Source organism: Stomoxys calcitrans, chromosome 2 (genome assembly GCF_963082655.1).
Source record: "Stomoxys calcitrans chromosome 2, idStoCalc2.1, whole genome shotgun sequence".
NCBI lineage: Eukaryota > Metazoa > Arthropoda > Insecta > Diptera > Muscidae > Stomoxys > Stomoxys calcitrans.
This window is the reverse complement of record NC_081553.1, coordinates 138,875,966-138,902,036: the sequence shown is the minus strand read 5'-3', so window position 1 is coordinate 138,902,036 and position 26,071 is coordinate 138,875,966. Positions and strand designations below refer to the sequence as shown.

At 39.5% G+C, this 26,071-nt stretch overlaps 1 protein-coding gene across 1 annotated transcript; it reads left to right on the top strand.

The window, feature by feature from the left end:
• The first annotated feature begins 1,972 nt into the window (after positions 1 to 1,972).
• On the top strand, positions 1,973 to 24,924 carry LOC106085580 (serine/threonine-protein phosphatase 5). The gene is made up of 9 exons (XM_013249889.2): positions 1,973 to 2,082; positions 2,167 to 2,627; positions 11,309 to 11,550; positions 11,645 to 11,795; positions 11,871 to 11,992; positions 12,069 to 12,339; positions 12,412 to 12,862; positions 12,930 to 13,011; positions 24,381 to 24,924. The coding sequence occupies exons 2-9, from the start codon at positions 2,411 to 2,413 to the stop codon at positions 24,438 to 24,440; spliced, it is 1,596 nt and encodes a 531-aa protein (XP_013105343.1). The 5' UTR covers positions 1,973 to 2,082; positions 2,167 to 2,410; the 3' UTR covers positions 24,441 to 24,924.
• The last annotated feature ends 1,147 nt before the right edge of the window (positions 24,925 to 26,071 follow it).

Sequence of the window (26,071 nt, the reverse complement as noted above, 5' to 3'; positions counted from 1 at the left end):
ATGGAGCGTTCACATTTAAAAACATTGAGCATGTGCCAAATGGTAACAAATGTTGTGTTTTATTTTAGTTCATGGCGTAATTATTTTAAAGGTTGTCTCTAGGCACATTTACAGGATTCACTAATAGAAGGTTAGGTCACATGCAAAAACACAAAGTGGATAGGCCCCATAAACATCATTAAGGATGTCAAATCTGACGATTGAAAATGTCATCATATAGGAGAAAACGTAAACAAAGAATGAATGTTAAAAGAGAACAAGTTGACATCCTCAATGCCAAGTACTGCCAAATATTAAAAAAAAAAGTATATCGGCTGATCGCTTGGCTTAACCTTATTCAGTGAATCCTGGCACATTTATAAAGTAAATGCTTTATTGAGTCTTCTCTTACTTTGACAAGACAAGAACAATATATGGCTTGTTCTAATATTCGATTATATTGTATAAAAACTTCTTGCTTGCTTACTTGAAAGAGAATACTTGTATGAAAATACGATGAGATTGAGTGAGACAAGGTAAAGTCATTAGCCCAACAACAACGAAATCAGCTATTCAACCCTGTGGGAATGGTAGCGCAAATTCCAACTAGGCTTTAAAATTTGCCAACTGACAGCTCTAGCTTGACATTTTTGAGGTTATACGTACTCAGAACGTCTTGACATACGAGCGCTATTTGTGTTGTTTACAACAATTTAAAAAGTTCATCTCTCCCAAAAAAATTATCATTTAAATCGTGAACATTTTCGTGCCATAATTTTTTACAACTTTTGACCTGGATCAACTCAACAACAGTGCATCCAAGATATATTAATTTACAGGTGGTGGAGTTGCCCAACCACAAAATATTGGGTTCACTATCGGTCAAAATCTGTGATTTGTGCAACTCCGATTTTGTGTATGCTACCAGTTACCGCCATTTTTCGTTTTTTGTGTGTTATTGTTCTTAACTATAATACACACACACACACAACCAAAACTCCTTCAAAGATAGTGCACTTCGAGAAAAAAAATTTTACTCAGCTATTTACGGTACAAATGGTAATTATGTCATGGTACCGGTAACAAAATTTCGTTTAGGATACATGGAAATCCGACGGCCTCTTGTTTTGTCAGAACACAAACAAAAGTCAAACATCAACACACATCAAAGACAACAGTATGGAAGCAGAGTTGATTCGGCCCATTTTGTAAGCATTTAGCCATTCGTTACAATTTTTTATAGTGCGTTTAGGCAGTTGTTCGTGTGAAAAGTCGAAGTCAGTAGTTGGCTTAAGGCTGGTACTACGTTCTTTTTTACGGAACAATTTTCGAAAACCGTTCTTTCGGTGGTTTGATAAGCTTGAATTTTTTGTTGGGGTTTCTTTGGCCAAAACGTTGCTATTTACAAATAAAAATTAATACGGCATTAAACAATTTATCAGCTGTTTACGTGCATGTGTATACACAAATGTGAGTGTGTGGGTCGACCTAAAATTCATATATGTGTTGTAATTTCAACCAAAAACCCACCCCTTCGTAATTAATAAATAATGAAAAACAAAACAATGTAACAAGAGACAAATGCAGCATATTTGCAAAAATAATTAGATTTTCTGATATTTCACTATTATAAGTACCTTTCCAGAAGCCTTTGTCAACATCTTCCACTTTTATCGAAATATTATTGTTGTAATTGCAAGACCAAAAGCAAAAGGTTGTGCTCCAATGGGCGTCCCGAAATGTAAATTTTCCCTAGATGGAAAAACAAGTTATGACGAAACGAAAACATTTCGGCAAATTTTCCGTTTATTTTTTTTATATGGAATTTCAACGCGAAAACCGAATAGAGTACCGGCCTTTAATGGGTAAATAAGACACCCCTAGTGTTGCATTTGTATTCAGCTGATACCTACTTGCGAATTGTAGTGTGGTTCGAATTATTCACGTTACGTTGAATTATAACTCGTTAACAGTAGTGAACCGTCAATGAAAAGTGCTATGGTGACATCTGTCAACTGACAATTTGCTTCCATTCTTTTTCTTTTGAAAAAATTAACCAGTTTTTGGTTCATTCTCCTCCACTTGAAGCAATTATTGGAAGAGGTAAATTAAATTACAAGTACCTTCTTATGAGAAGTGTGTTAATAAATATACATATGTATTAAAATATTACCTTCCTACAAATAGTGCGTTCCGAAAATCTCCAACAAATATAGGTGCGATAGAACTTTTGTACTTCCTCAATAAGAAAGTTAACAGTGATATGGTGGTGGTGTAGGGCCATTCAATAACGAGAACAACTGCTTTAATAAGAATAAAAGCTATCGAAACTTATTTGCGGAAATATTTTGTTTAATTTAACAACGAATTTTATTCTATAAAGGGAGTGAGATTTTTGATATACAAAAAAACAAGAAAATAAAGAGAAACAATGTCAGCTGTTGAAATCATGAAGGAACAAAACAACAACGAGGACCAGAAAGCATGTGGTTCAGGTTCTCCCTTGTCTAATGCGGCGTCAGCCCCTACATCATCAGGTGCACCTGCTACAACCCTACAGACGTCAGAGAGTGTTAAGGTTAATGCTCAGGATGAAATGACTGCATTAGCGGACCACTATAAAAATCAGGGAAACGATTATCTTAAGGGTAAGTGTAAAAGAAAAAAGTCGTGTACGTAATCGTATATTTAATTAAAGGACCACGGTTTCGTTATAAATATTTTGACTTTTTTATATGAGATTTAATGAATATGTCAGCAAATATTTCCAACACTACCTATAGTAATAAAATTATGGAGAATCAAATCGAAAACTTGAAAATTTAAACAAAATATTTTCTTATTTAACCTACTCTACTGCAGTTCCTATTTACAAGAACATTTGCAGAATGCTCTTTACCGCCCCAGAGGTTCAGGTCGGTCATTATTTAAATATAGCTTTGGTATCATTTATGGCAGAAACTCTATGGCGTAGATGAACAGATTGCATTTCTTCAACGTAATGTGAGTCAGATTTTCGACAAATGTGTTCCGATGAAGACCCGAACTGTTTTTTCGAATGGGAATCAGTGGTTTGATAATGATATTAAAGTATTGATACGTAAAAGATATTGTGCGTACTCTCGATGGAAGCGTTTTAGAACACCTGAACTCTTTAATGATTACAAGCGTGCGAGGAATCAGACCACTACTTGTATAAAGACGAAGAAAATAGCTTATTTTAGTCGTCAATTTCAAGAGGCATTGAACACGAAAGATACTTGGAGACATATTAAGTCAATTGGAATAGGAAGCGATAATGCATCAATTGACAAACATGTTGATTTAGATGAGATTAATAGGAGTTTCTTGAACATATTTTTTTCTGAGCCAAACGTACATTTCTACGACAGTGAATTTAGTAACGTAAACCATAGTAGTAACAACACCTCACCAGACCTACGTTTTGATCTTGAGCGTTTTGAACAAAGCGATATCGTTAGCGCTGTAGAATCGATTAAGTCTAATGCCATTGGTTCTGAATGTATTGACCCAAAATTTTTTAGGATAATTCTACCCTTTATTCTTCCGTATATGTGCCATCTTTTTAACAATATTATTTTAAGGAGTTGCTATCCACAGTCTTGGAAACGGGCAAGGATAGTCCCAATACCAAAGAATAACCAGGAATCTAGGCCAGTAGCAATACGTCCATACGTCTCTAAGATATTTGAGACTCTAGTCAACCGGAAAATATCAGAATATATTGCGAATAATTCGCTGCTAACAGATTTTCAATCTGGTTTCCGGCCAAAGCACAGTTGCACCACTGCACTTTTGAAAGTAGTTGAAGATGTAAGGAGTGAAATTGACGGCGATAAAGTTACCTTTCTTGTTCTTTTAGATCATTCGAAAGCATTTGATTCCGTTGATCCCAATATACTTTGCCTTAAACTAAAACATTTATTTAAATTTTCTAAAAGAACAACGGATCTTAAATATTCCTATCTTTCGAATAGAAGCCAATCGGTATGTGTTGATAGCCGCTGTTCTTGTTATCTTCCAGTCTCAAGAGGTGTTCCACAGGGGTCTGTATTGGACCCACTCCTTTTTTTCCTTATATAGCAATGACCTTCCTGGACAGTTGTACAACTGTGGTATTCATATGTATGTCGACGACGTACAGCTGTATATGAGCTCCTCGCCGGAGAGGCTGATCGATGGCGTACTTCGACTAAATAATGACTTGGATAGGATAAACACATGGGCAAAAGCCAACGGACTACTTTTAAATCCAACAAAGTCAAAGTGCCTTGTAATTGGTAGGAATCGGGTGACAATGCCGCCCAATCTTAATGTGGCAATTGCTGCCCCAATTGAAATTGTTTCATCTGCAAGAAACCTTGGTTTGGAGTTTGATGATAGACTTTCATGGAAGAATCATGTCAGTATGACAGTGGGCAGGACCTACGGCGTTTTACGAAACTTATATATGAGTCGTCAGTATACCCCTTTGTCAATAAGAATGCTTTTGGCTAGGACATTTATTCTGCCGAAACTATTATACTCTTGTGAGGTTTTTTACGGTTGTGATGTAACTCATAGGAATAAATTGCACGTGGCCTTTAACGATGTCGTTAGATAAATTTTTGGTTTTCGTAGAAGAGACCGGGTATCTGACTTTGCCAGACAAGTATATGGTGTCTCTTTTAAGTCATTCCTTAAGATACGCTCGTTGCAAACGATCCACAAGATAATTTATACAAATGAACCGTCATATCTGGCTTCTGTATTGCGTTTTTCCAAATTTATCAATTTACTAACCCATGCTTTATATAAGACACTTTCTTTTGTATGGGTTTTATCATAATAAAATACAAATACAAAATATAAATTTATGTTCGTGTGAGATATAGTATGCATCTTTCATACGCCTATGGAATAATGGAATGGTTTACTCTTATATGTGATCAGCATGAAAGCCTCCAACATAGTAAAGTTTGCTGAGGTTGAAAAGAAGGGGCGGTTATGTTCCATTCCGAATCAACACTAATATAGCTGAACCCCTTCATATTTTAGTTAATAAAGTAGCAGGTCTCGCATGAGTTTCTCAATTTTTCACAGTATTGGACAAACCATTAGAAAATACCACAAATTATAAAAAAAACATTTTAAGGAATTTTTATATCGTATATGTACAAATCGTTCATGTACTTGAAGAGTGGCAAAACCTAAAAAAATGTGCGTGTTTCATGTTAATTATCTATAGATATTCACCTTACCTACTTTACATTGTGCAAAAGTCTCCTATTGATGTTCTACAAAACTTTTTTTTTCAATATTTGTGTTAATTTTCTTTGGATATAACAGAACATTTGTCCGACTAGTCGAACTCAGAATAGATTTTCAATCTCATACAGTTAATCCATCTTTCTCTGAAACACTCCAGGTACATTCACTCCTAGAGCCACTTTCACTGGCTATCATTCGATCTTTTCAAGGGTTGCAGTTACTACTTCTGGTGTCCAACCCATAATATAGATTTTGTCGGCATAGACGAGCATGTGATACCTTGTGAGGAGTGTGCCACACCTATTCACATCTGTAACTCGTATAATTTTTCTCCAGCAGGCTTTTAAAGATATCACACTATCAGCTGTCTTTCAGATTGAAACCTTGTTTGTTATTGAATGGTTCAGGGAGGTACTTTCCTATGCTTGCTGAAAAGCGTCATCGGCTTGAAATGCCTTTGAACGTATGCAAATTTATCCATCAACATTTCATTAAGGAACAGCGGGGATATTTTTTTATCAATGGTTTCTGTCTGATACAAGTTTAAGCTAAATTATGAGGTACCTCCTTTCTGTTGCAGAGTCTGAATAGCTTGCCGCAGAGCAACACCACATTAGTAGAGAATTATACACGACTGATTACCAAAGATAAGAAGTCCGCAAGAGCGCAACCACTTCTGCACATTTTTTCTGATGTGTTCTCGCAGGGATTTGAACTCAGGCGTTCAGTGTCAAAGGCGCACATGCACTTACATGAGATAGTCAGTGTCGACCTGTCCTTTTAGTATATTGTAAAGGATTAAACAGGTCTAAAAGCGCAATGGTAGGTTTCAATTACAGTCGAACTTCCCTATAATGAATGTTGACGGGACCAGAAAATTACTTCATAATAAAGAAACTTTATTATACAAAAATTATATTTTTCCCCACATTTTTTTATAAAAAAAATAATAAAGCATATTAGATTGGATTGTATTTTTCATTTGCTTTCTTCAACAAAACCTTCAAATACCAAATAACAAAGCAATTGTATGCAAATTATATTTTTTTTCATCATGATTTAAAACTAGCCGAACCGGGCCCGCTTCGCTGCGCCTTCTTTATCTCATTAATATCTTTTTAGGTTGGGGACACTTCGCTCTAAAGGTGAATAACGATTTCGTGACGCTGAACGCGTTCGAATCCTGGCGAGAACATCGGACAAAATTTAAACTGTGGTTATCCCCTCTTAATGCTGGCGACATTTGCGAGGTACGATGCTATGCATGGTCATGTAATAAATTTTCCCTAGCTGTGTGGTGTCGCACTGCGACACGCCGTTCGTATTGATGTGTGAGAAATTTGCCTCTGCTCGGGTCCTGGGCAAATTTTTACTCTACTCCCAAACTCAGCCTTTCGAGTCCTATATTACTATGTTGGTAAATATTTCTTGTTAAGGGGGTATTTCGGAGGTGGGTTGCCACCCAGACACTTGGCCCTTAATGTAAATATAAGATTCGTGCTCTACTTTCAAATACATTTTATGCGAGCCCCATATTGGAGCGATCGGTAACTAAGATCTGTTGAGGGTCTTAGGCCCCAAAGTGATTATCAAACACTTGGCTCTTCAATTGGATATCAAATTCTTTTTTTTCTCTCAAGCATGTTTCGTTTGAGCTCTAAATTGTGTTTTTAAAAATTTCGAGTCAAATGTATGCAACCACAATCCCTAACTAACTATGACTGCAATTAGAGATAGTGTTTGTCCATCCATAAGGAAAATGTGCCAGCTATATCAGGCTATAGACCGATTTGAACCGTACGTCCGTCCGTCTTTCCGCCTGTCGAAATCACGATAGCGGTTAAACGCGTAAAGCTAGTCGCTTGAAATTTTGCACAGATACTATTGATGTAGGTCGTTGGCGATGGACCATATCGGTGCAGATTTAGATATAAATCGCAGAGCATGCAAATGCAAATTTGCCCATGAACATTCCATTAAGGAACCGGAGTAAACTTCTAACTAACGGTGTAAATTTCTAACTGTTTGATTCAAGTTTCAAGCCTTTCAGAGCCCAATCCGAACACCGTATCGCAGTGCGACACATCTTTGGGGAGAAGTTTTTACATGGCATAGTATCAAAAGTCGCCAGCATTAGGAGGGGATAACCACCGCTGAAATTTTTATCTGGTGTTCTCGCCATGATTCGAACCTAGGTGTTCAGCATCATAGGCGGACATGCTAACCTCAGCACTTTTATGCCCGAGAAAATTAATACTTTTGAGAAAAGTACATGTCAGAAAGAAATTACAGTTTGTAAAATCTCATATTAATAGGCCATTCGAAAAATAAGGAAACATACGGCGATTGGATAAATCAAAAATTGTGTAAAACTCTAAAAAAAATATTTTGAAGGGTGGTTCTGAGTCCTAAAAAACGTCCTGTGAGACGTTCTTAGAAATTCATAATAGGTTTGTTCGCGTACTTTTCCAGCTGGTTTTCATAATACCGCCGTTCAATGCCAGAAATCGTCTTGTTGTGCGCTCTTAATACTAAAAAGTAACCTTGAAAAAGAAAATCTAAGTTAGGAATTCCATGCTACTTTCAAAATCCTTAATTGTGTTCCATACAACGCCCCAAAGTAGGTTCATGTCTGGTATTGTGTCCCCACCTAATACTTGGACATAAATTTTAATGTCATATTCGTAATCTACTCCCAAATACCATTCATTTGAACCCCATGCAGCCATGAGCGGCTAGTAGTTCTATTTGGGGCGTTTTTTGGGTGTGACGGCCCCCTTTATATGAACCTAATTTTTAATGCCATACTCGTAATTTACTTCCGAATACCTTTCATTTGAATCCCATATTGACATGAGCGCCTATGTGGGGCAAGGTACTAGGTACTTGGACCCAATTTTTAATACCACATTCGTACTTTACTCCCAAATACCTTTCATTTGAGCCCCTTGCTGTACCAATCGGTCAACTTTTGATTTTGGGTGGCGTTTTGGTGTTAACTGGGAGGATTCGAGATTAAGTCAAGAAGGAAGATATTCCGATTCAGCATTTGTTGCTGAACACTTGTCTGAGGAATTATCGACCGTATCGTTAAAATCTGGCGGATTGCAGGAACCTGAAAATTACACTGCCACATTCGAGACAGCAGGGAAAGGCATCGAAACGGGACCCGACAAGCCCTGTGTGGGTGGGTCGTCCGGTTGGATTGGGCTCAAGTTGTACGCCAGCGGGGAAGGATGGAACTCAAAAAGTACTTCTTCAGCAGCAGCTAGTGAAGCTTCTAAGGAGGAATCGTTCACACCGCAAGTGTCCAGTGTCCTGAGAAGGATCGGTTTCACTGCTTCCTTACCTGCCCCTGCATGCGTACATAAGATCATCATGGCAAGATCAAACGAATCTTGTGAGGATGAGCACCTGGCGGAATCAGAAGACGAGGCTTACACAACAGTGGTGGAAGTTCTGAATCCTGACTATGGTCCGGTTTCCACAGATAAATCTCCACAATTGTAAGGTCGCTTCGGCGGCACTAATGGTCCTCCTTATGGCAGGAGGATTCGACGTAGTTCTTATCCACGAACCATGGTTATGTGGAGGAATGGTTCGTACGGGTACAGGCAATGGGAGACAGCCTGTATTTTTGAGAAGAGTATTCTAAATGTTTTTCTTCTTCCGTCGCTAAGCACTGAAGACTTTGTAGTAGCCAGCCTTGAAATAAATAATTCTCATTACTGGCTGGCTTCCCTATATATGACACACGGTTCAGAGATGCCGTCTTCAAACCTTAAGTTGCTGGTTGAAGCCGCTTCTGTAGAGAAGAAGAGCCTCATCAATCCCAAGGCAGCCGGTTGTACGTACCGGATTGACCCGATGAAGTCCTTCACCGCCATGGTGGGCAGAGCGAAAGCACAAGAGCAGGGACATCTATAACGCTGGGCGAAGAAAAATAAGGGCGAGCTGAGAAAGGCTCAGAACAAATCATTGGTAGAATTCTGCAGCTCCGTGGAGGATACATCTCAGGCCTCTAGGCTAAGGACAATTCTGTCCTCGAGACCTATTACGATGGGGTATATTCAAAAGTCAGAAAATGTATGGACAATGTCTAGCGAAGAAAAACTATAACTACTCGTTGATACACATATCCCGGGAAATTTTCCAGCAGACAACGTGGCGCCAGAAGAGGTTGTCACTGGTATGAATTAGGGAAACTGTGTCTAAGCCAAAAATCCTTTGGGCGATAAGAAGTCTCGACTGCTTTAAGTCGCCAGGCCCTGATGATTTATCATCGGTTGAATTACAAGCTGTGTCTGATGGTTCCTTGGCTTGGGGAGATATACTCTGATTGTGTCAGTATGTCGCATATACCTGTGGGATCGAGGGACACGAAGGTAATTTCTACTCTGAAAGTAGGAAAACCTTACCACTCGAAGGCAAAAGATTTTCGTGCTATTAGTCTGTCTATCGGCAGCAGCATGCATATAGTAAAGGCAAATCCGCTGAAACAGCCCTTCACAACCTAGTCGGCTGTATAGGGGGTCCTCTCGCTGTCAAGGAATATACAATGGTAGAATTTCTTGACATTGAAGGTGCTTTTAATAATGTTAAACCGACGTCAATCATGAAAGAGTTGGAGTTTCTAGGCATCAACTCTATAGTAAGAAAGTTTATTAATAACATACTTACTAAAAGAAACATTTCGGCAAAATTTTTCCATATCAGTTTTTTGAACGTTCAACTACTAATTAAATTGTAAATCATGCAATTCAAAATAGAAATGGAAATTCCTATTACACATTTGCCTCGTGGCAACTCAACTAAAGTTGGGTTGCAATCCATAATCGACCATTAATATTCTTGTAATATTTTGTACAAGCACAATCTTCCCTCATATTACACTAGGATTATTTGTTTTTGAAAAAGAAAAGACGAACAGAGTACCAACGCTAATGGGATACATTTTAATGGAATTGCCCATATGACAAATACATATTGTCTGATAGCAGGATCAGTATTGTTGTTGTTTAAATCACATTTCCATGTAGAGATTGCGATTCTCTTTAAGGTCTTAGAATTGAGCAAGCTTGTTCCGGCCCATAAGAGCGATGCCCGCGAGAATATTATAACCATTAGTTATTTAAAGGCGCCAATAACTCGCCTTGTCATATCGAGTAAATCAAATAAAAAGGCACTCTGTATTTAATCAAGACGCGGTGTTGTCCGGCACTCTATACCGCTGATTGTTCGCAATTGCAGTTGCAGCTACTTCGTATGGAGCATTCCATTATCCGCAACCTGTGGACCCGCCCAGTTGCTCTCAACTGAGCATCTCGTGATGACGATGTACACTATAACGATCGGAGCGCCAGACTGTGCGATGGTCATCCCCAATCCGGGACAATTAGTGTTCATTCCCAGATACTTTGCAACTTTTGCTGGGCGCGTCTGCAACAGGATTTGAGCTAACTGGAGCAGTGGTAAAGGTTATTCATCACCTGTAAGAATGTAGAGGACTGCAATTTCCAAATCTCAGAAGAGCCCTTGATGTCACATTTACCTAATTTGTTCTAATTCTGCTCCTATTCTGAGTAATTGTATTGCCATAAAAATGTGATTTTGAATAATTTTAAGCTCGTTCGTAATCGTTTGTATTGTATACCTTTTTTCTTTGTTTCAAGATTACGCGTGGGTATGAAATGATGATCATTTGTAAAGATTTCCTTTTTAAGATTACTCAATTTCCTTTCCTTATTTCATTCTTTTTTTTTCAACATACATGGCAAAAGCATCGTAATACAACCTGTATTTAAATACTAAATATAGCGGTGTCAGAATGATTCGTTGGACCTAATGGCGTGTACTTTGTTTTCTGAACTTATCCTTATTTGGTCTTCATTTCAAAAGTTTTTGTTTGCTATTTCCTAGATGGAAGTACATAACTTTTTTCTTATCAAATTATGGTTCAACCGTTCGACCGATCTTTTAGTTTTTTTCAAAAATAATTAGTAATCGTAATAACACACCGTTTTTGGCAATTGTTTAAACTATTCTTATAATATTATAGAAAAGGATTTTTCAAAAGCTATCGAAATGTACACCAAAGCCATAGAATTAAATCCATCAAATGCTATATACTATGCCAATCGCTCGTTAGCGCATCTAAGACAAGAAAGTTTTGGCTTTGCTCTGCAAGATGGCGTAGCGGCGGTAAAGGCCGATCCCACATATCTCAAAGGTTACTATCGGAGAGCAGCAGCACACATGTCACTGGGAAAATTCAAGCAAGCCCTCTCCGACTATGAATATGTAAGTGCAAATAAAACATCAAAAAATCAGTCCAATTTAAATTGCACATTATTTGTACTGGTGCGCGCGCTCTTCTTCTTGTATTTAAATGCAGGTATCAAAATGTCGTCCTAATGATAAAGACGCAAAACTCAAGTACACAGAGTGTAATAAAATTGTAAAAATGAGAGCATTTGAAAGGGCTATTGCTGTAGATAAACCAGAGAAAACACTAACAGAAATGTTTAGAGATTTTGAAAATATCGGTAAGTTACAATTGAAAATTTAGTAAAAAGACAAGTTAACATGCGCCCTTCTCTCTGCATTATTTTTCGCAACAGCTATTGAGGAAGATTATACGGGACCGATGCTGGAAGATGGGAAAGTTACTTTAAAGTTTATGCTAGAACTCATGGATAACTATAAGCAGCAAAAGAAATTGCATCGTAAATTTGCCTATAAGGTACACTTCCGTGTTTAAAACTTCTCACATTTGTATCCGATCTACATATGTATGTGTGATTGTTCTTTGTCATTAGATTCTTTGCGACATTGACGCCTATATGCGTACACAAGATTCCATGGTTGATATCACAGTGCCCGATGAAGCAAAATTCACAATCTGTGGTGATATTCATGGTCAATTTTATGATCTTATGAACATATTTGAAATCAATGGTTTGCCCTCCCCAACCAATCCATATCTTTTCAATGGTGATTTCGTGGACAGAGGCTCATTTTCTGTAGAATGTATATTTACACTATTTGGTTTTAAGTTACTATACCCAAATCATTTTTATCTATCAAGAGGTGAGTAGATATGCATGACACTTTGTGGCTCCGTTACACTGGCACAAATCCAAATTTTGTCCATATTTACAGGCAATCACGAAAGTATTAACATGAATCAAATGTATGGCTTTACCGGCGAAGTAACGGCCAAATACACGAGTACCATGGCCGATATGTTCACTCAAGCTTTCAATTGGTTGCCCTTGTGCCATTGTATCAATAAGAAAATCTTGGTTATGCATGGTGGTCTCTTTTCAAGTGACGATGTTTATTTAGATGATTTGCGACGCATAGATCGCAATTGTCAGCCTCCAGAGGATGGCTTGATGTGTGAGTTATTGTGGTCTGATCCGCAGCCTTGGGCAGGTAGAGGGCCCTCCAAACGTGGCGTCGGAATACAATTTGGACCAGATGTTACAGAGGCATTTTGCAAACGCAATAATCTGGATTATGTAGTGCGATCGCATGAAGTCAAGAACATGGGCTATGAGGTTACTCATGACGGCAAATGTATAACCGTGTTCTCCGCACCCAACTATTGGTAAGCATTCTGCAATCGTAATTTTTTATTAAATCTAATGTGTTTAACGCGGTATCGTTTATTGCAGCGATACCATGGGTAATATGGGAGCGTTTATAACAATCAAAGGCAATGATTTGACACCCAATTTCCGATCGTTTGAATCAGTGGTAAGTATGAAGAACATATAAAGAAACATATTTCTTAATTGGAATGGTCAAATTGACCTTTTATATCCGACAAGAACGGCAATGAATCACGGTGTTATTCATCGTATTACAAATTTGGCACTCACTCACGCACTCATTCCGTTTTTGTTGTTGTTGTACCCACATTTGCATGTGGAGGTGGCGATCCTGAGCAAGCTCGTTCCGGTCCATACGACCGTTCGCCGCGGGCTTTTAATTATTTAAAGGCGCCAATAACTCACTCATTCTCATACTAATCCATTGTAGTTTTGGGTATTGAAGGGTCTCCGACTTAAGTCCGTATTTACTCGTGCAGATAATAACAATAAGATAATAAAAACACGTTAAAGTCAACTGGGAATAATTTTTTTACGATCCATCATTGTTAAGTTAGGCAGACGATTTCTATTTAAAAGCAAAAAATATTATTCTCAGCCAAAATTGATTCAAACCGCACCCTTCAGGTGCACAAGAGGTTGAATCGGTGGATAGGTTCTATTATTATAAGTTAGAAGACTATTCGCACGATGGGTTCTCTAAATGACGTTTAACTCAAACTCATAAAGCTTCCATATAAACCGATCTCTCGATGTTATCATATAGAGGGCACAACTTCCAATTGATTTCGGTGAAATTTTACATATGATTTGATCGACCACCAATAATTTAATTATTATTTATGTTACGGTAATCCTAACAGTCTTGTATTTTATTATAATAAACTGGCAACTCAGCTTAAGCTGAGTATTCTGTTCAGCTTTTCAATCATAATACTGTCAAACTCCATATAAAAAACCGTTGGCTAAAAATAGGCGGAAGTGTAGTACTCTGCCTATAGTGACAACAAAAAAATCAAAATGGCAACACTTGAAACCATTGTCGGCGTCATTTTTGTATGTTTTATTGGCTTCAATGGTCGTTTTTGTTATTCCGAAAGTAGAATAGAATACCAACCCTTAGGCTGACGTTAGACGATAAAAGATGCCATATGAGCTGTCACTTTCTGTATTCATAAGACTTGTCTTATGTACGTCGAATACGAATAGAGCGCGCTCTAATCAGCATGTATTCTCATATGTATTGTACTTTTTTTATAGACATGCATGTCCGATGAAATAAAATCTCGATTTAATCGAAAAAGTTGCACTTCAAAATCCATTTGTGATATTAAAATTTTCGTTTTTGCTGTTTTTGAAATTACATATGACATGTCTTATCGTCTAATGGCAGCTTTGGTGATAAATAAAACGCACTTCCCGCTAATTGCTTTGTACCTTAATGTTCGCAGCACTGACACACATCCAAAATGATCAAATATCAACAAAACTAAGAAAATAAGTCATTTAGTTAAAAAAAAATGTTTTTCGCAGTTCATAATTGTGATTTTATTAAAATCCTTTAAATACTTCACAAATAGCGATTTTATAAAAATTTTACCATAACTAATGAGGGAATGTCCTACTGAATGAAATCTGCAAGTTTTTTTTTGCTTTAAATCTATTGCCAAAAAAAGTAATCGGCGAAAAAAATCGGGAAAAGCGAATATAGTACCAGCCTTAAGCGAGAAAATCCTAAAACAGCCCGAGTTTGCGTTTCTGCACACACGCTAAATCAAGTTGTAACCGTCAACCAATACACATCACTTAAGGACAATTTCATCATTCTTTCTAATTTTCATTAATATCATTTAAATTAATGAATTGATTGATTGATCGACTTTTATTTAATCGATCATCTCGTAAGAACATAATAAATTTATTTAGTTTATGTAACATCAATGCAAAGTAAAGCTGTAAAGACGGAAAATTATCGTTCAGGTATCGATCTGGACGGACTAAACGTTTCTGAACCCATGAAAGATGGATTTTGGATGGATTGGAGCTCAAAAAGGCGTATGTTTCGCTTTCACATTTTTAACATTGCATTGTGTAGATTGTTATGGTATAGTGTCAAGCACGGCCCAATTGGACTCTATTATGATGTTGCATTCATTCCAATATCCTGCAATGGAATCTCAAAAAGATTTTAAAAGAAAGTGCAAACAAACAAAGTTAATTTTTTTTTTTATCAAAATGCTTAGATAGGTTGTAACTTATTATGTATGTATTGGAAGTCGTTCGCGTACTTTATTTGCCAACAGAAGAGAAGGGGAGAGTGCGTGAGAGCGAACACAATTGTGAGTGTTTGGTAAATGAGAGCTTGCAAATTTCTACTGGAATTTTTGTTCCAACAAAAATTTTTAGCATCGAATAGCTGTTTTATGAAGCTCATCTGTTTAATTCAAATAAAAAGCAAAAGAGAGAGTAAACGCTGTTCTTACTCTCCTGCAAATGTTTACTGGAAATGAACGCGAACAGACCTATTGTTTTGCCAAAACAGTCGTTATGATTTATAAAACTTTCCGCACTGGGTTATATAGTAAATTCCGCTGAAATGATTTCAAAAAATAAGTTTGTTATAGGTTAGGTTACGTTAGGTTGAAAAATAGGGCGCAGGTATTAATCCGCTCCATGCCACTATGGACATACACCTATGCCAGTAATCGGCTTGTTGTACACTCTAAATACAAAAGTAACCTCGAAAAGTTTGTCATAACTATTAAATTTCTATGACTATGTCAACAGTTTTATATTATTTTTCAGCCCAATTTCTTACTCGAATAAAATCCACCTATTCTGATTGAATAAGGAGAGGACAAATTTGGGAGACGCAATTTCGAATTTTCGAAAACAGCTGTTTGGCTTCATCTGTTTTATTTTGGCTAAATATTTGACCAATATTTTTTTCGAAAATAGACCATAAATGGAAATATGAGTTATAAGAAGTTACAAAGTTTGCTAAAAAGTTTAGAAACATTTTAAATTTTATTTTTGTTATGTTTGTTCTACTTTTTGTATTTTTATAGTGTACAATTATGGCCTACAGCTTGCCACGATATTTCTGTGTTGTGATAACAACTCGGGGACCACCGTGGCGCAGAGGTAGGGTGCCCGCTTATGACGCCGACCGACTGGGTTAAAATACTTGCGCGAACATCAGACAAATTTTCAGCGGTTACATTTGTAAGGTATCCTGCCATGTTAGGATACCTTCTCTACCAAGTGGTGTCGCTATGCGGCACGGCGTTCGGACCGGGCATAAAAAAGAAGACCCCTTGTCATTGAGCCTAAAACTTTAATCGGACTGCACTCATTGATATGAGAGAAGTGTTCCCGGATCCCTAATTGAATGTTCATTGGGAAATTAGTTCGATAACAACTTTCCGTCATCATTCAACAATCGTTGGCTAAAATGAGATGCTTTTAGAGTAGTCTGGTGGATAGATAAATAGATTAATTGTGTCGTGTTGTCCCTCTGGTTGCATACGGGGCATACATCCTGTACGTTGGCGTTTTTCCTTGCCGAAAGGAGAGATACAACGAAGAAAGCAATGAAAGCATTTGTGGTTTACAATATGCCAACTTCGTTCGTTATTATGGACGATAATGTTTCATACTTGCCTCCAGGGACGTTATGCCTTAATTTTTCAAATAAAAAACATCGATTTATTCAGGTCTAATCCTCTCAGAACATCTTTTTCAAACCCATTTAAAAACTCTGAAGCTATGGATAGGAGGACAAGTTGAAATTCGGCCCATGTTCCTATTCCAATATGTACAAGAATTTTGGCAAATATCTCCCAGGTTCGCTAAAAAGTTTGCAAACCTTCCCCCAGTTGCAGAGCAGTACTTACCTGAAATGATTGCCCAACTAGTTATTAGAGCTAACTGTGCCCTAAGAACCTTAAGAACAACCCCAAAAACTAATCTAAGTAACACAAATCATACCCCTTTTTACTTAATACATTAAATACATAAGTGTCCCGAACTAGCTGTCCGAGCAAAAATTGAATGAAATATTTCCTTGCTATTTTATATATACTCAGTATGGGATTACTAATGAAAAATTATGTTTTTATCATATAGTTTTTTTTCTTGTTTGAACCGTTGAGTGGAGCGGATGTATTGTTATTTCACTCCGCAAGAATTTTCCTGTAACTCGTAATAAGTCATTATTTTTGAAGAAAAATCTAAGTCACTCAACGATAGCTGCGATAAAGGTTTTCATTAAGCGGTTGATGATCTGCGTATGTATCCAGTGGAGCGGCAGATCTAGAGCCCGGGAGTAGGCCTAGAATGGACCCCAAAGACCCAACAGCTGCGGTGGTGGTATCAGGCCGTAGCATGTTGTCTGTTACTGATACCTCTACCGGTGGAACGGCTGCTCCAGGCTCCACTAGCCGACAGACGACTGGTCAGCAGGGGCTATTGACGGACACCTGGTTCGAGTCTCAAGGGCAAGGCCGAACCTATTTTTCCTTCACATGCCTATAATTTGCCTAGCCCATCGGCCTTCCCCGGCAAACCAACACGCTCTTAAAGATGTCGGAATAATAGAAGATGCTTCGCTCTCAGATTTATTGAGAGGCTTGTGCGAATGATCCTAATAGAGAGAGGGACTTCCTAAACTGGGCTCGGTAATTCGCTGCACAGGCTACCCCTAAGACTACACGTCTGCATTCGGAAACTGAACCGTAGTCAGCTAAAAGGCTGCGGTCACCTGGAGGGCATCCCATGCCTAAAGAACTAGGGCGAACAACTGTAAGATGGGTCCAAGAACCTTTGCTAAAGTCGCTAGGGACAGTGTGGTGATGGCAATTGTCGACAAGGGGAAAAAAATAGATCTGCATACCTAGGAATAACTAGAGTAGGATAGTCAATGGACTGTCATCAGTATACTCCTATGTCCTTGCGGAATTTCCTGGGTCTCTTCCAGTTTGTGACGATGCAAGCTGGTATTGAGGCGGATACAGGCTAATTGCCCTCGGCGATCAACGCTCAATTGAAATGTATCGTTGTGCGCTAAAAAAGATTGGTGAGATCTGGCCAGGTGCTGCATTAGATTTAGTCAAGAAGGAAGATATTCCTTCTCGACCAATGGCGCATGCTTGGATACCAAGGATTCCCTCAGATCCTATAGCGACTGGAATCTTTCAACCAACGACTGGAAGATTGGTAGACTGGATGAGGCTGATGGTGGCCGGAGACATGCAGTATTCGTACTAAACTCCGGCTGTCTCGCAGACTTCTACAAGTCTGAAGGGGTTGAAACCGTTGATACAGGATTTAACAAGTTGAAACTGAAGGTCTATAGAAGCGGTAGTCTATAGAACACTTGTGTGAGGAACCATGGACCACATCGCTAAAGTCTGGCGGATTGCAGGAGACTGAAAATCCCCCTGCCCATTTCGAGACAGGAGGAGATGGCACTGAAACGGGACCCGACAAACCCTATGTTGGTGGGTCGTCCGGTTCGTTTGGACTCAAGTTGTGTGCCAGCGGGGAAGCACGGAACTAACAAAGTACTTCGACAGCAGCAGTTGGTGAAGCATCTAAGGAGAAATGAATTCCTGGGGGAGTCAGAAGACGAGACTAACACAACAGTGGTGGAAGTTCTGAATCCTGACTATGGTCCGGTTTGTACAGATAAATCTCCTCCATTGTAAGGCCGCTTCGGCGGCACTAAAGATGGCAGGGGGATTTGACGTGGTTCTTATCCAGGAACCATGGGTGCGTGGAGGAATGAAGAAGAAGTCTGGGATTTAAACTTCCCAAGGGTACAGGGAATGGGAGACACAGAGCCTGTTTTCTTGCAAAGAGTAGTCTAAATGTTTTTTTTCTTTCTTCGCTAAGCACTGAAGATTTAGTAGTATCCAGCCTTGAAATAAACAAGTCTCACTACTGGCTGGCTTCCCTATATATGGCACACGATTCAGTGATGCTGCCTTCAAACCTTAAGTCGCTGGTTGAAGCCGCTTCTGTAGGGAAGAAAAGCCTCATTATAGGAAGTGATGCTAATACACATCACCAGATATGGGGAAGTTCGGATGTCAATGAAAGGGGTGAGCTGCTTATTGAATCTATTATAAGTTGCAATCTGGCGATTTGTAATAAAGGGGATTAACCGACTTTTTTTAGCAGGAACAGGCAGCAGGTGCTAGAGTTTACCTTTGTATCGGAAGACATAAGTGAAAGAATATGCGACTGCTTCCTCAGCTTCAGCTTTGGAGAAAATACTGAAGTAGGGGTCCCTCGGCTGAACAAAAGAAAAGCGGATTGGGATAAATTTCGGCACAAATTCTGCACGTCTATCCCTTCTAGACTAGAAACGGAAGAAGAAACTACGGAGGATATAGACATGGTGGTGAAGCGGATTACGAAGGCCCTGAATGACTCGCTTGTGTCAGCATGCCCTAGTGCCAAGCCAAGGGGCAAACAGCGACCGTCATGGTGGACCCCATAGTTGTTTGGTCTAAAGAAGGACAGCAGAAAATTCTTCAGCAGAGCAAAAGCCACAAGAGCACCAAACGATTGGGAAATCTATAAGGCTGAGCTAAGAAAATATAAGAACGAGCTTAGAAAGGCTCAACAAATCCTGGGTAGAATTCTACAGCTCCGTGGAGGATACATCTGAGGCCTCTAGGCTAAGGAAGATTCTGCCTCGAGACCTATTACGGTGGGGTATATTCAAAGGTCAGAGAATGTATGGCCAATGCCTAGTGAGGAAACACTATAACTAACCGGAATTCTCCAACGGACCACTTGGCGCCAGAAGAGGTTGTCACTGATATGCATTCGTCGGAGGCCATTAGGGAAATTATGTCTGAGCCGAAAATCCATTGGGCGATAAGGAGTTTCGACTCATTTAATTTGCCAGGCCCTGATGATGTAGTACCGATTGAATTACAAGCTGTGTCTGATAGACTGGTTCCCTGGCTTAGGGAGATATAATCCGCTTGTATCACAATGTCATATATACCTGTAGGATGGAGGGAGAAGAAGGTCATCTTCATTCCGAAAGCAGGAAAACCCTTCCTTTATGCTGAAAACTCTTGAGATGTTGATAGAAACATATGTTAGGACAAACATCCCTGGACATCGCCTGTCGCGGCAGCAGCATGCATATAGTAAAAGCAAATCCACTGAAGCAGCCCTTCACGACCTAGTCGGCTACATAAGAGGCGTCTCTCGCTGTCAAGGAATATGCAATGGTAGCATTTCTTGACATTGAAGGTGCTTTCAATAATGTAAACCCTACGTCAATCATGAAGGAGTTGGAGTTTCTAGACATCAACTCTACCGTGTGAAAGTTTGTTAATAACATACTTACTAAAAGATGCATTAGGCAGGATTGGGATCTGTGAATCTAACAAGATGGGTCAGCAGAGGAACACCTCAAGGAGGTGTACTGTCTCCTCTACTTTGGAATATAGCCATTAACAATATATTATTGTATCTGGAAGAAAAAGGTGTAAAAGTGGTCGCGTATGCTGATGACGTGGCAATTGCGGTTAGGGGAAAGTTTCCCAGCACACTAAGAGATATACTTCAGGAAGCTCTACGTGCAACAGCAAAGTGGGCTACCGAAAGCGGTCTGGGTATAAATCCATGCAAGACAGAAGTAGTTCTTTTCAGCAGGAGATACAAGTTGCCTACAGTGGAACCTGTCTCCTTGGGTGGAGGGAATGTTCCATTTACAGAAAGCGCAAAATACCTTTGTGTTTTGCTGGACAGGAAATTGAAGTTCAAATCCAACATTTTGGAAAGGACAAGAAAGGTCACTCTTGCCCTATACACCTGCAAGAGAGCCATTGACAAAAGTTGGGGACTTAGACCGCGTGTCATGCATTGGGTATATACTACAGTTGTCAGACCTATAATGCTATATGGTTGTTGTTGTTGTAGCAGTTTATTGTGTTCTATCTTTCGTCTGCTTGATTCTGTTGAGTGTCAAGACCCAGGAACTCTGCGACTAAGATGGGGTGCGTCCACAGGGATCTGGATCTGAGTCGAGTGGGTCAGGCCGGGCAGTTAAACAGGTGACGTGTATCGTGCGGTCCCTGGTTACAATCGGGACATACATCTTGCACGTCGGCATCAATCCTAGCACTGTGGGAATTGAGGCGGCTGCATCTGCCGGAACGTAATTGTGCCAAAACTACTCTGGTTTGCCGGGGGAGGTCGATTTCTTCGGGTGCAATGGGTGGCGGTCGTTCTCCAAGGACTACATTCACCCGGTAGCCAATTACCGCGTCTGCTACCGTGTCTGCATGAATGTTGTTCAGACCCGCTTGATATGCCGCTTGATCTAGAGGTTCTCTCTTGTAGCGCTGAACCGCTATAGATCGTGTACATCTACCTTAAGGCTTCTGGGCGGTGGATATCTATCCACAAGATGAAGATTTGGATGGTTTCTGCGATAACAGCCCAAAAGGTATTGCTTAGACAACATGTAGTTATGTCTTCGCACTGGTAGGATCTTTGTCTCCTGATGGAGGTGGTCCACATGAGAACTGAGGAGACAGCCCGTCGCAGTTCAATGCTATATGGTGTTGTGGTCTGGTGGACGGCGCTTCAAAAGTCCACCTACTGCTCAATACTTAACCGGATCCAAAGGATGGCTTGTTTCTGCGTCACAACCGCAGTGAGGACGACACCATCTGATGGACTGAATTGAATGCTACATCTTATGCTTCTGGACATTGTGGATACCCAAATTGCAGCGACCACTGTCGTGAGGCTAAGGAGCTTTCTCATTGGTCATGTGGCGGCTACGGACACTGTGTTATCCTTGATATCATATCCGATGTTCCAGGCTTTGTGGATTACACCCTACCTGAGCCGCTTTTTGGTAAAAATTACTGTACTTACGATATCCCTGGTAACAGAAGTTACATAGACTTCTATACGAATGGTTCGAAACTAAACGACCAGGTGGGCTTTGGGTACACTCTAAAGATCTAGAACTGGTCATATCGAAGAAGTTACACGACCACTGCAGTTTGTATCAAGCAGAGATCCTTGCAATTAATATTGGCAAAATATCTTCTCAGATAGCCAGGCAGCCATTAAATACCTGGAGAACGGAGTTCTAAACACAAAAATCGTCCTCGACTGTCGCAGATCTCTCAACGAGATGGCTGAACAGTTCAAAACTCACCTGTTCTGGGTGTCGGGCCACAGATATATCCCAGGGAATTGTAAAGCGGGTGAGCTTTGCGAGACTAGGAACTAAACTCACATTCCAGGGATACTGGAATTTGTGGGTATGCTTCTAGCGACATGTAAGCTAAGTTTTCAGGACCAGGCCCGAAGGACAACGAATGATAGATGGTCACAAAGAGGGGATACAATATGCTACGTAAGGATCGCTCATAGAGTGGAGGGGGGACCCGACTGCTATCCCCATGGACCCCTACATGGGGGTCCACTGGGGGTACCATACCACTGCAGTGTGTATCAATCAGAGATCCTTGAAATACAGCCAGGCAGCCATTAAATCCCGGGGAACGTATTTCTGAACACAAAAACCCTTGACTGTCGCAGATCTCTCAACGAGATGGCTGAACAGTTCAAAATTCCCCTGTTCTGGGTGCTGGGTCACAGAGATATCCCAGGGAATTGTAAAGCGGATGAGCTTGCGAGACTAGGAACTACCCTACACATTCCAGGGATACTGGAATCTGTGGGTATGACGAATGATAGATGGTCACAAAGAGGGGGTTGTGAGCTTTCCAAAACTATGTGGCCTAATCTAGACTTAAATAAGTCTACTGCTTTGCTGTCATTGGCTGGAACAGACGTCTCAGTCATTGTGTCGGTCATGACAGGTCACTGTCTAATCGGAAAACATGCTGACAGACTGAAGGTTGCCAGTAACGACTTTTGCGAAAGCTGTGAGGACATCGAAGAAGAAGAGACTATAGAACACCTTCTGTGTGTGTGTGTCCCGCTCTAGCAGTTAGAAGGAGTTCCACTTTAAGTTCTCATTTCTTTGAGAACCTGTCTGATTTAGCAGATGTGAACATTCGCAAGTTATTGGGCTTTTTAAAGCGGTTTGGATGGTTCGACGGTAGGAACTAGAAGACCTCTTCCTTCTTTTGTTCCTGTTGTATCACAATGGACGAAAACATCTAAGTGAGTCTGATGGCAGACTGCCACTTAAACCTAACCTAACTTACAGTCAACGATGTCTGACTTAACAGCTTTAATTACATTGAGAACCCAGGGACTGAGATCTGTTTTAGACTGCCTGGCCATAATACGGTCCTCCAGGCGGAGATCCGCACGATCACGGAATGTGTGAGGTGGTGTGGCGTTAACGCAAACATCTTTACGGTGGGTAAACTGGCCATCAGGGCAATAACTACCAGGACTGTAAGGTCACGAAAAGTCTTAAAGTGTAAGAAGGAGATCAACGCCATCTCTGAGGATGGCACGATCCTCATCGTTTCGGTGCCGGGCCATAGCGCAGTAATTTAGCAGTGAAGGTCAGAGGTCTGACATCAATAAACTTGGTTAACCCGAAGCCTTTCGGGTCGACGCAGTCCTTATGAAATGAGGTGGTGGAACAGACATCTGTACTTAGGAGGGGACACAATACCAAACATGAACCAACTTAGGGGCGTGGTATGGAAAACAATTAAGGATTTTGTAAGTAGCACGGAATTCCTAACTTAGATTTTCTTTTTCGATATAACTTTTTGGTATTAAGAGCGCACAACAAACCGATTACTGGCTTAGGTCAATCACATGGCAGCCGGTTGTACGTACCGGATTGACCCGATGGAGTCCTCCATCGGCAAGGGCTGCTGCCTCAGTGTCCAACACACTGCTACAACAACAACAATTGGCTTAGGTGTATGTCCATAGTGGCATGGAGCGAAATAGTTTTGGCACTCTCTCTTCAACCTAACCTAATCTAAGTTAAGTGGGTAGACTATCATAACGTGTATTCACTCAAAAGTGAAAACTCTGGTCCATTATAATACCATTTAGAGAGAGAGAGAGAGAGAGAGAGAAAGGGTCTAGGGAACAACAATGGGGCAGATCTTGGAGATAGGTGGGGTCAGTGTCAAATTTATTTTGAATGTTGAAGAGTTTGAAATTTTTTTTAATTTTGTGGTAAAAACTCCGCGGTAGCGAATCCGATTATGGTAAGTTCTTTGACGAATAGTATTATCGCAAAGTTTAATCAGTCTCTGGAAGTTTCGGCTAATATTTGGAAAGATAAGAGGTTAAACAGATAACAGGGCTGTCCATATTTAATAATGCAGAACAAATTATATAGACGTCAAACGTATATGTATTCCGAGAAAAGATAAGACGCTGATAGTCACTGCGGCAACGATAACCATAGAAAACAGGTAAAATCTTATGGTGATTATAGGTATTTGCTACTTAATTACTTAATATACAATACAAAATCCATCTGCTCCATTTTTTGAACTGTATTTTCCTCTTTCTTTGCAGCCGCATCCGGATGTTAAACCAATGGCATATGCAAATAGACTTATGAGCTTGTTGGCGTAGTCGCTTTAGTCACACTACTTTAAACTTCTTCTACGGCTCTAATGTTTTCAAAACAATCTTAATGCAAAACGAAACATACGCTACGCCCCTATTTTACATGTAAAAAGAAACCATGCAGTAACAAGAGTTGGGGGATGTACCATCCACGTTCCACTTGTTCTCCTGCACCAGCAACAATACATCAAAACACATGGCATAACAAATCAAGCTTTATACACAAAAATGAAACTGAACATGGTCCCAGAACAAATTAACATTCACTTCCATGTTGCGTCCCGGAGCGAACAAAAGCATATGATATTTGCAATCGGTATGGGAATTGTTTAAGGTTACATAAAATACGATACATACATATAAGTGTTTGTTTTTACTTGTTTGGTTTGTTTGTTAATTCTTTTTTTAGCGTATTATTTCCTAGCATATTTTCAATATTTTAGCGATTTAAGCAACAAATGTCAAGTTTCGATGCCATCTTTGTAATTTATTTTATGCGAGTGTTCTCCTTTCTTTTTATACACAAATATATATATATATATATATATATATATATATATATATATATATATATATATATATATATATATATATATATATATATATATATATATATATAAATAAAATCCAAATGTACCCAGTTTTTTTCAGAAGCGGTAATACCGATTTTATCCTTTTTGGCTGTAAATACCATTCATTAACCAACCTCAAAAACAACATTGCTCGTAAGAAAGAAAAAACCTTACCTCTGCCTGCAACCACGTCTTATTTGAACAGACAGAATTACTAATATTAGGTATTATATTGACACACAGGATGAACAATAAATAAGTAATAACATGAGCACTTTATCGATATAGAAAAATAATTAAGTAATAAAAAAGACATTTATTAACAACAAAAGCATCAGAGTTAGTCAATAACAATTATAACAGAACATCAATATAAGGCCGCGAATATTTTAATTTTAATACATTCACAAACAAAATCCAAAAAGCAAATTTAGAGCAATTACTATATGTAAAAAAGCAAATATAAACAGCAGTGAAAACCCATCAAGTATAAGAGCAAATCCAAATATGTATTTAATTTAATAAAGATTTTTATGAAATGAAATTTCATATGTTCTACATATGTTGTTGTAATTGAAGTACTGGGACACTTTCTTGTTGCATTTAAGCAATTTGTGCAAAGACGTGGATGTAAGTAAGAAGACTATGGGTCGCCGTCGTGAACTTGAACGTGAGCATATTTGATTGAATAATGAAACTGGCGCAACATAAAAGAAACCTTTCCGGCACGTGATAACTATGTGCACCACACAGGCTGGACCTTTGCGCTCCGATCTGTGTGCTGTTCATTGCTGTCACGAGAAGCTTAGCTGCGAGTTGCCGGGCGCGTCCACTGGTTGCGGATAGTGGAATGCTCCATACTCCATAAGCAATGGCCACCTTGTCCCCGCGACAATCGGTCCTTTGGGCCGGAACGAGCATGCTCACCTACAGGAGCTTGGCGAGGATCGCCTTAAATGGTTTTTTACACGACTTAAAATGATTTTTTACACGAAAGGTTATGTTGAAAAGAGGGTGCGGACATTAGTCCGGCTCGTTTTGCGCTGTAAATGCAGTGGGGCCTCG